Source organism: Camelina sativa, chromosome 11 (assembly GCF_000633955.1).
Source record: "Camelina sativa cultivar DH55 chromosome 11, Cs, whole genome shotgun sequence".
Lineage (NCBI taxonomy): Eukaryota > Viridiplantae > Streptophyta > Magnoliopsida > Brassicales > Brassicaceae > Camelina > Camelina sativa.
Window position 1 is genome coordinate 27,153,980 of NC_025695.1, and position 10,294 is coordinate 27,164,273.

The 10,294-nt window shown below is 38.6% G+C and overlaps 3 protein-coding genes and 2 pseudogenes across 5 annotated transcripts; 3 read left to right on the forward strand and 2 right to left on the reverse strand.

Annotated features, from left to right (window-relative positions):
• Positions 431-2,987, forward strand: LOC104724374 (receptor-like protein 12). Its single transcript, XM_010442844.1, has 2 exons — positions 431-852; positions 1,310-2,987. The coding sequence occupies exon 2, from the start codon at positions 1,460-1,462 to the stop codon at positions 2,882-2,884; it is 1,425 nt and encodes a 474-aa protein (XP_010441146.1). The 5' UTR covers positions 431-852; positions 1,310-1,459; the 3' UTR covers positions 2,885-2,987.
• On the forward strand, positions 3,790-5,679 carry LOC104724375 (ankyrin repeat domain-containing protein EMB506, chloroplastic). Its single transcript, XM_010442845.2, has 7 exons — positions 3,790-4,279; positions 4,453-4,532; positions 4,622-4,720; positions 4,812-4,910; positions 5,002-5,103; positions 5,191-5,289; positions 5,403-5,679. Exons 1-7 carry the CDS (start codon positions 3,904-3,906, stop codon positions 5,502-5,504), a joined length of 957 nt encoding a protein of 318 aa, XP_010441147.1. The 5' UTR covers positions 3,790-3,903; the 3' UTR covers positions 5,505-5,679.
• On the reverse strand, positions 5,622-6,275 carry LOC104728390 (annotated as a pseudogene).
• Positions 6,863-8,820, forward strand: LOC104724376 (peroxidase 63-like). Of its 3 annotated transcripts, none has more exons than XM_010442846.2 (2): positions 6,863-7,788; positions 8,226-8,820. In XM_010442846.2, the coding sequence occupies exons 1-2, from the start codon at positions 7,236-7,238 to the stop codon at positions 8,651-8,653; spliced, it is 981 nt and encodes a 326-aa protein (XP_010441148.1). In that variant the 5' UTR covers positions 6,863-7,235; the 3' UTR covers positions 8,654-8,820. The 3 variants fall into 3 exon arrangements, with proteins under 3 accessions (XP_010441148.1, XP_019087126.1, XP_019087127.1); XM_019231581.1 differs by having other exon boundaries at positions 6,866-7,470; positions 7,908-8,820; XM_019231582.1 differs by having other exon boundaries at positions 6,867-7,891; positions 8,323-8,653.
• LOC104728391 overlaps positions 9,859-10,294 on the reverse strand; it is a 2,296-nt pseudogene continuing 1,860 nt past the window's right edge.

The following is a 10,294-nucleotide window of genomic DNA, read 5'->3' on the forward strand; positions in this document are numbered from 1 at the left end:
TTTGTATTATTGTATAGATTATATCATATGATTAAACAAAAGATCACTCCAATATGGGAAGTCTGAAAAGATCTGTTGTGGCCGAAAATAGTGGAAAACATTCACAGTTTTCAAATCAAGTTATAATGACTAACCCTTACCATGTTCAATGGCTATAATTATCCAGAAGACTACGGTTGGATGGATAATTGAAAAGTATGTAATACTAGTCCAAGAGTCCAACTGTAATCAGAGTAGAAATAACGAGACAACAAAATTTATGAATTGGTCATTGTCTAACCCGGTTGGTATCGGTCCTGGTCGAATTAAATATGTGGTGGTCAATACTTACATGTTGAAAGACTCAAAATTTCCAAGTCAAGCAAGGTGACGTAACTCATTATCTTCATTATATACGATTGTTAGAATTAGACTGCAAAATTGACTAAATCATACATATCATTTTCTTCTTCATATATCCTCCTTCCTATATACTTTTGGTTTGAAATCTTTCTCTCATATGATGAAATCGCATCTGGCCGTTTTCTTCATCACTTGTTTCTTCTGTTGCGTCTTTGTAACCAGCGACTCAGTTTACACTCTACCATTTCCTATCCCTCGAGACCAAGTTGACATTCTCTTGGCTTTAAAGAATGAGTTTCCATCCTTCAGCTGCGACCTCACTTGGAAACTCGATTACTTTGGTCGAATGGACACTAGAGCAAATATAAGCTCATGGACCAAAGACTCTGACTCCTTTAGTGGTGTGTCCTTTGATAGCGAGACCGGTTTGGTGAAGGAGCTATCCCTTCGTCGTCAATGTCTCACTACTCTCAAGGCTAATAGTAGCCTCTTCAGATTCCAAAACCTCAGGTACCTCGACCTCTCTGAAAACCATTTTGACTCCTCCCTTATCCCCTCAGGATTTGGCAGACTTACCTACTTGGAATCCTTGGATCTTAGCAAAAATGGTTTTATAGGAGAAGTCCCATCCTCAATAAGTAACCTAAGCCGGTTGACCAACTTAGACCTTTCATATAACAAGCTCACCGGTCGTATTCCCAATCTACATAATTTAACCCTTTTAGAAAATATAGACCTATCATATAATAATTTTTCTGGAACCATTCCTTCTTATCTATTCACCATGCATTTCCTAGTTTCTCTTGACCTTCGCCAAAACCATCTTAGTGACCCTCTTGAAAATATAAATTCTTCTGCAACCTCTAAGCTTTTAAAATTAGACATGGCCTATAACCTTATGAGTCATCGAATCCTAGAACCTCTCTCAAAATTAGCCAACCTCATGCGTCTTGACTTATCTTTTCAGAAGACACCCTACACATTCAACTTCGATTTCTTGCTCTTCAAGTCTCTAGAGCGGTTGGATCTTTCCGGAAATAGTGTGTCAGTGGTTGGTACCAGTTCTGAAAATTTGACACATCTACACTTGTCCAGCTGCAACATCACTGAGTTCCCCATGTATATTAAGGACCTACAAAGGTTATGGTGGTTAGACATTTCAAATAACAGAATCAAAGGAAAAGTGCCTGAGTTGTTATGGAATTTGCCTTCTATGGCCTATGTAAATCTCTCTCACAACTCCTTCGATTCCTTGGAAGGTACGCCAAAAGTAATCCTTAATTCGTCGATTTCAGAGTTAGATTTGAGTTCAAATGTCTTTAAAGGATCATTTCCTATTATTCCACCTTACGTCCACATCATGGCTGCATCATATAATTATTTCACTGGAGGCATACCTCTTACATTCTGCAAAAGATATAAACTGAGTCTCCTTGATCTATCAAACAACAACTTCAGTGGCTCAATTCCAAGATGCTTGACAAATGTATCACTAGGACTACAAGCGTTGAAACTCAGCAACAACAACCTCACTGGGAGACTTCCGGACATAAAAGACCGCTTAGTACTACTTGATGTTGGCCACAACCAAATAAGTGGGAAGCTTCCAAGGTCACTTGTAAACTGCACAACCCTAAAGTTTCTAAATGTGGAAGGAAACCGCATCGACGACACTTTCCCTTTCTGGTTGAAGGCTTTGCCGCGTCTTGAAATCATTGTTCTGAGATCAAACAGATTCCATGGTCCCATATCTTCTCATGATGAGATCTCTCTTTCATTTAGTGCACTGCGGATCATTGACATATCTCGTAACAGCTTCAACGGGAGCCTGCCACAAAATTACTTTTCGAATTGGAGTGTACCTTTGGTTACTATCCCACAAGGCTATCGTTGGCCACAATACACAGGAGATGAACACTCTAAATACGAGACCCCACTTTGGTCTTACCCTTCCATTCATTTGAGAATCAAAGGACGAAGCATGGAGTTGGGAAAGATCCCAGACACATACACAGCAATTGATTTCTCAGGGAACAGTTTTGAAGGGCAGATTCCGGAGTCACTAGGTTTCTTGAAATCGTTGATTGTTCTGGACTTATCTAACAACTCTTTCACAGGTCATATTCCATCTTCTTTGTCCAAACTCAAACAACTCGAGTCATTGGATCTATCTCAAAACCGAATCGCTGGAAGTATTCCTCAAGAGCTAAGGGACCTCACGTTCTTGGGATATGTTAACATGTCACATAATAGACTCACCGGCCAAATACCACAGAGTACACAGATTGGAGGGCAACCTAAATCCTCATTTGAAGGGAATATCAATCTTTGTGGTCTTCCTCTTCAAGAGAGATGTTTCAAGGGAAATGGAGCACCATCAACACCACAGATACAAGAGACAGAACTGCCAAAAGAAGAGCACGTGTTGAACTGGAAAGCAGCTGCAATAGGCTCTGGACCCGGAGTGTTGTTTGGATTGGCGATTGGGCAAGCCCTTGCTCGATACAAACCGATCTTGTTCCATAAGTTGTTTCGCCTTTGAGATGAATTGTTTTTTTTGTGTGTGGTGTTTTCATATGTAAAATAACCAGTTTCCTACTCTTTGCTTTTTGGGATTTGATAAACTAACAACAAAACTTTGATTATCTCAGTTAATCTGTTTCGTATTAGATATACTTTGTAAACTTCAAATGTTATTGAAAAACAGATCATTTTTGCTTTCATTACTCACATTCAATTGTCAAACATATTTGATATCCAATTTAAAGCTTAAAAAAAAAAAATAATGCACTGATGCATATGTTCGTTTTTATAATTTTCTTCAATTTCAAAAGTAAATTAAAAAAAAATTAAAACCATTTAAAATCATTTTCTAAACTCTTATAGTACTTTATAATCAATGAAGTAAATGCTTATATTTTACATTGCCAATTTGATTTAAAAATGTTCTTAAAAAGCATCAACCTCAAATTTGACTTATTAAAATGCAAAAAGTACTCCTACTAGAATGGAACTATGGAAGCCAAAGGGGGTAAAGGAGGCAAGGAGTGGGAGGAAGGTGGCTATGAGAATGTAACAAAATCGTTAGAAGAAAATAATATAGATGATTTTGATTTACAAAATACTTTTCACAAAAAAAAAAAAAAAAAAAAAAAAAAAAAAAAANAATAAAAATCTTTAGAAGAAAATAATATAGATGATTTTGATTTACAAAATACTTTGCTAAAATATAAAAATCTTTAAATCTTCTATCTTCTATGGAGTATATGACAAAAAAAAAACAACACCAAAAAACATATTGTGAGTGTGAGTATTTTGGTTGCTTAAATATTTACGGGATATAATTTATTTTTCTTTTCGTAATTTTAATGAGAAAAGTTACTACATAATGAAATGCATTATCCCTAGAAAAATACTACTATCTGAGTCGAAATTAATCATTATGGTTTTGGGTTAAAGTTTGACGTCTGTCTTCTAACCAGCGGTAAGTGTCGACTTTGGGATACTTTCAAAGATTATGCCCAATTGAAAGAGAAGGCATAACAGCTTTTTAATATTACAATGGTCTCTTCGGTTTTATCCATCCCTCCACAAACTTGGCTACTTTCACGGTTACCAATCTCTGATTCTTCTCACAATTGCAAATCAAATCTCGTGTACTGTCGCACCACAAGTGTCCGAGGAGTCTCCGTCAAGAGACAATCGACGGCCAGAAGAAGTCGCAGTTTCACTGAGACAAATCGTCGAACACCTTCCCTACAATCCAAACATGAGTTCTGGGAAGACCCAGATGATGGTAGCGACAGTGAAAACGAAGAAGATGAAGAAGACGAAGATGGTATTGGCAACGATTTAGATTACGAGAGTGATTGGGAAGATGACTCGAGATCACAGAAGCTTAAGGCTACTCACAACTACGAGGAAGAGCTTGCAAGAGGTTCTTCTTCTTCTTCTTCTTTCAATCATAACTCTCTTAGAAGTTAGAATCTCTCAATTTACTCTTTTTTCTCCAAATTGCGAGTAAAAATTCAATCTTTATGTTTCTTGTGTGTGTATGTGTATGCGTATGTGTATGTGTATCCTGCTTTACATGGGTTTGAGTATTTGCAGAGGTTGAACAACTTCTTGAACCTGAAGAAAGAGCAATTCTTCAACAAAATGATAAACCAAATCTCAAGATGATTTCAACCGTAAGATATCATCAATCTAATGACCATTTGCTTGGGTTTAGATTCACATGGTTCTATATGCTTATTCTGTTCAATATGGAATTTTGCAGAAGAGTTGGAAGCCACTTCAGACACTTGCTCTGTCAATGCAGATTCCGTTAATGGATAACCTCATTGCAAATGGACTAGACGTTGATGATGTTGACAAGGTTTGCTGCTTTTGAGAGACATGTAATGTTGGTCGCCGAATCTGGTTTCTATTCTTTATCATCTTGTCATTGATTGTATCTACTAAAACAGGACAACCAAACCGCTCTTCATAAAGCAATCCTTGGTAAAAAAGAGGCAGTGATTAGTCATCTTTTGAGGAAAGGAGCTAATCCGCATCTTCAAGATCGGGTGAGAGAACTTATCTGGTTCCATTTACTTATTATTTACCCATTTGGAAAAGGTTTTTGAGCTTTCATAACCTGAAACTTTAAACATTCAGGACGGTGCAGCTCCGCTTCATTACGCAGTTCAAGTTGGAGCCTTGCAGACTGTGAAACTACTGATCATCAAGTACAATGTAGACGTCAATGTTGCAGATAATGTCAGTAGCCACAAAAGAAGCATATTTTCTGATTTTGATACATTTCTTGGAATATCTCATGAAACATCATCATTCATTGTTTTACAGGAAGGATGGACTCCTTTACATATCGCTGTACAAAGCCGGAATCGAGACATTACAAAGATCTTGTTGAGCAATGGTGCTGATAAAACAAGGAGAACAAAGGTGTTAATAGCGAAAATATGTCAAGAAATAGGAGCTGAGATTATTATTATATGCGTAATTGATTTCGTTTGATCACCAATCAAATTTGGTTTCTTCTTGCTTTTATTTTTCAGGATGGGAAATTAGCTTTGGACTTGGCTCTGTGCTTTGGAAGAGATTTCAAGTCATATGATCTGGTCAAGCTATTGAAGATAATGCCCGCTGGAGATATATAGAAAGAGTAATGGAAAATCCAGTTTAGTAATCTCAACCTGACCATTCAGAATCTCACCAACTGTACTTGGATTGTAATCTAAACCAGACCATTTAAGTGGTTAAGGTAGAAGAAACCCGATTAAGTGTGTAACTAGTACTTATATGTATTTATGAAGCATTGGAAAGATTTGTTGTGGAGGGGTTTCAGGTGGAGGACAAAACTCAATGTCATGAAAATACTCATCACTAACCACAAAATCACCCCTATCAATCACAAGCTTCTCCAATAGCACGTCCTCTTCCTCCTCTTGCTTTTTCTTGAAAGCATCAAGAACAGCTAAAAAAACCTTCAACAGCAGCTTCCGGATGACTTGCCCAACGCGTTATTACAGTACCATACGCAACATGAAGCTTAGAGAAAAGCGTGTACCCATCATTTCCAGGAATCCCTTTCAGAAACTGAAACTGAGTTTCCGTAGACACTCTTTCCCACATAGAGTCCTGAAAACGACGACGCCCATACCGCGCCACAAACTGCGCTGTCAACTTAATAATACCAAGCTCCTTGCGCATCATGCCTCCTCCAGGGATTCTGACTCTAAACGTAGAGGTTGACGAGTAGTCAGCTTATGCCGTAGCCGCAGCTCTTTGTTCTCAATCTCAACAAAATACTCATCAAAAGCCACAAAATCACGCGCCCTATCAGTCAAAAACTTGTCCATTACCTCGACTTCTTCCTTTTTCTTGAAAGCATCGAGAGCAGCTAAAAAACCTTCCACAACAGCTTCCATACGAGCTTTGTCACCCTTCCTTGGCTAATCTACGAAGGACTTTATTATTTTCATATTCCCAAAAGAGAGCTCATAGACAATCGTTTGCTTACCACACCCTCTTTCAACCCTCTTCAGAAACTGAAACTGAGTCTCATTACATACTTTCCCTCTACTAGTTTTCTTATCTTTTACTTCATTCTTTAATTAATCACATTTAACATCTACACTTGTTAATTTAAAACCAAAATTGTAATACATTAACGAAAATAGGAAACACGTAAGAAAAAATATAAACTAATAATACATAGAATTTTATTTCTTTTCCACATATATACACATATACAACTTGAAAATATTACTAAAACTCCTTTTTAAAAAAAATAGATATATATTACAAAAACAAAATAATTTCTAATCATTATGTAAAAGTTTCACAATTTTAAATAATTTCACTTCTATAAATTTGCTTTAGGCCTCATAAACTATAAGACCGGCTCTGAAGCCTCTGATCATGTTCTATTTACTTTATATTGTACGATAAAAATTCGTCTTACATGATAATGCATTGAAAACATTATGTGGCATGGGAATGGGACAATAAATCTAAAAAGTTCACAACAGGGTCTTACTTAAGCTAATCTTACCTTTTTCTCTGTTATATTCAAATCTAACTGTAATAAGACAGCAACATACTGTACCATATACTGTTTCTGTCGATGAGTTTGGAGCGATTTGAATCGTAGATAGCCGGAACTCAATCAACCGGTTTACAATAACATACACAATAACCCGAGCTCATATAAGAAAATAACCGGATTCTCTTTCCCGTGATTGGTGGTGGTGGTACTGTATACCACACAAGCGCGTGTGCTCTTCACTCTCTCACTCTTCTTCCTACTTCCATTAAAATCTCACCGCCTCTCTCTCACTCTCACTCTCACTCTCTCAAGCTCAGAGAGTTCTCAATCTCCTTCAACAATGGTGAAAGTGAAAGTGAAACAATCTCAACTTCAGTATCTCACCATCATCATCCTCCTATGCTTATCCTCCGCCGATGAATCTCATCTCACCGTCGATTTCTACTCCAAATCATGCCCTAAATTCCTCGACATAGTCCGCGAAACCATCACCAACAAACAGATCTCAACTCCAACAACCGCCGCCGCAGCTCTCCGCCTCTTCTTCCACGACTGTTTCCCCAACGGCTGCGACGCCTCCGTCCTCGTTTCCTCCACAGCTTTCAACACCGCCGAGCGCGACTCGTCAATCAATCTCTCCCTCCCCGGCGATGGTTTCGACGTCGTGATCCGCGCCAAAACAGCTCTCGAGCTCGCTTGTCCCAACACAGTCTCTTGCTCCGATATCATCGCCGTCGCCGTCCGCGATCTCCTCGTCACCGTCGGTGGACCTTACTACGAAATCTCCCTCGGCCGCCGCGATTCGCGAACGTCAAAATCGTCACTCGTCTCCGATCTCCTCCCGCTTCCGTCGATGCAGATCTCGAAGCTCATCGATCAGTTCAGCTCCAAAGGCTTCTCCGTTCAAGAGATGGTCGCTTTGAGCGGTGCTCACACCATCGGATTCTCACATTGCAAAGAGTTCACGAACCGGGTCAACCCGAATAACAGTACCGGGTATAACCCGAGATTNCCTCCGTCCTCGTTTCCTCCACAGCTTTCAACACCGCCGAGCGCGACTCGTCAATCAATCTCTCCCTCCCCGGCGATGGTTTCGACGTCGTGATCCGCGCCAAAACAGCTCTCGAGCTCGCTTGTCCCAACACAGTCTCTTGCTCCGATATCATCGCCGTCGCCGTCCGCGATCTCCTCGTCACCGTCGGTGGACCTTACTACGAAATCTCCCTCGGCCGCCGCGATTCGCGAACGTCGAAATCGTCACTCGTCTCCGATCTCCTCCCGCTTCCGTCGATGCAGATCTCGAAGCTCATCGATCAGTTCAGCTCCAAAGGCTTCTCCGTTCAAGAGATGGTCGCTTTGAGCGGTGCTCACACCATCGGATTCTCACATTGCAAAGAGTTCACTAACCGGGTCAACCCGAATAACAGTACCGGGTATAACCCGAGATTTGCTGATGCTTTACGAAAAGCTTGTTCGAATTACAAAAACGACCCTACGCTATCCGTCTTCAACGACGTCATGACTCCGAACAAGTTCGACAATATGTATTTCCAGAATATTCCGAAAGGTCTCGGGCTACTCGAGTCGGATCACGGGTTATTCTCCGACCCGAGAACCCGACCGTTCGTTGAGTTATACGCGAGAGACCAAGATCGATTTTTTATAGACTTTGCCGGAGCTATGCAGAAGTTGAGTCTTTACGGTGTTTTGACCGGACGGCAAGGAGAGATCCGGCGAAGGTGTGATGCGATCAATTAAGATTTGTTTTTACGATTTGTGAGATTTTTGTATTTTTGTTTTGTTTATTTATTTAATTGTTTGGTGCGTTTAGAGGAAAAGTTTGAGATTCGGGCTAAAGATTGATCTAAGCTCATGTGTTAATACTATGATTAAAATTCAAATAATTAGTTGTTTTGTCATCATTACTTCAGTAATTGTGTGTTACTAGTACTAATTGTAGTTCCATATCGTTTAGTGTTTACAAAACTGCCTGTTCTTTTATGGTATTGACAAAACTGTCCCATATTTTTGAAATTTGCGAAACAGCAACAAGACTTGTGGTATTTATAAACTGCCTCAAAACTGTTGGTATTTATAATAATTCCTCATATCTTTACATATATACAAATTGTCCCATATCTTTGGTATTTATCAACTGCCCATAATTTTGATATTTACATAGCTGCACAAAACAAAAATAAATGTAGTGAAAGACTGAAATTTATCTGACCAATAAAGATTAAGAAATTAGAAAAATGACGAAATTGAGACTTAGGGTGTGAATGATTGCAGCGGTTGGGGCGGATAAATCTGTCTGCGGACTAGACCGCTTTTTATTTACCATTCAGCAAATTTAGTCCGCAGTAGTGCGGTCTAAATAAAGTAGAGACAAGACCGCAACGGACCAATTGTGGACCGCTTTTGCATACAAATAGAGTTGGTCCGCAGCGGTCTGTAGTCCGCCTTAAAAATGGAGCGGTCTAGACCGCAGATGGATTTGGCCGTCCTGACCGCAATTATCATTCAAACCCTTATATAACTGTTTTTGGTAAGCAATTGGAATGAGTACCAATTAAATTAAATTGGCATTAAAACAAAAAAAATATTATAGAAGAAATTCATAATTTAGTAATTTTCATTGAAATCTAGATGAAAATGAATGCAATGTTAAAATCAAATTTATTCAAATATATAATCTTGACGAAAATGAATGCAATGTTAAAATCAAATTTATTCAAATATATAACCTTGATGATTCCCCTCCAGATTTAAACTACAGCAAAAGTAATGCAAATAATTAGATAGATCAAACTCAACTGAAAATTGATAATTTTTGCAGTGGGAGAATCAGTTCCCATCTCTTAATGAATTAAAAAGCCATCCCTTACAAATCAAATTTAGTCCCTTTACAACTTTTTTTTCATTGTTCCTTTTACTAAAAAAAAATAAAAAGCAAAAGATAATAAGAAAAGAAAGGATGGGATTAACAAAAAGAAAAGCCACCCAAATTGCCAGAAAATACAAAGAATCCACCCAGTCATAAATAAAAATTTCACAAAAGGAAAAAATCTCATCTCCAAGACTCCAACTAATTACAACCCAAACCCTATTATTTAGAATTTTTCTTAAAAAAGAAATCCATAATTAATTCTTGTTTTTAGAAAAGCAAATAAATAACGAGTTAAAAAAAAAAACACGTCAAAACTCGGCCGAGTTAACACACGATTTCTCACCACCAAGTCGATACCGGCTCCGACTAACATCATCGGAATTAAGCAACTCTTCCCAATCAAACTCCTCATTCTCCGGCGAATCATCATCTTCCATTTTAGCTCTCAACACTTCCAAAACACTTCTGGCCTTCTGCTTAGCTCTCTCTCTCCCACTCCTCTCCACTTT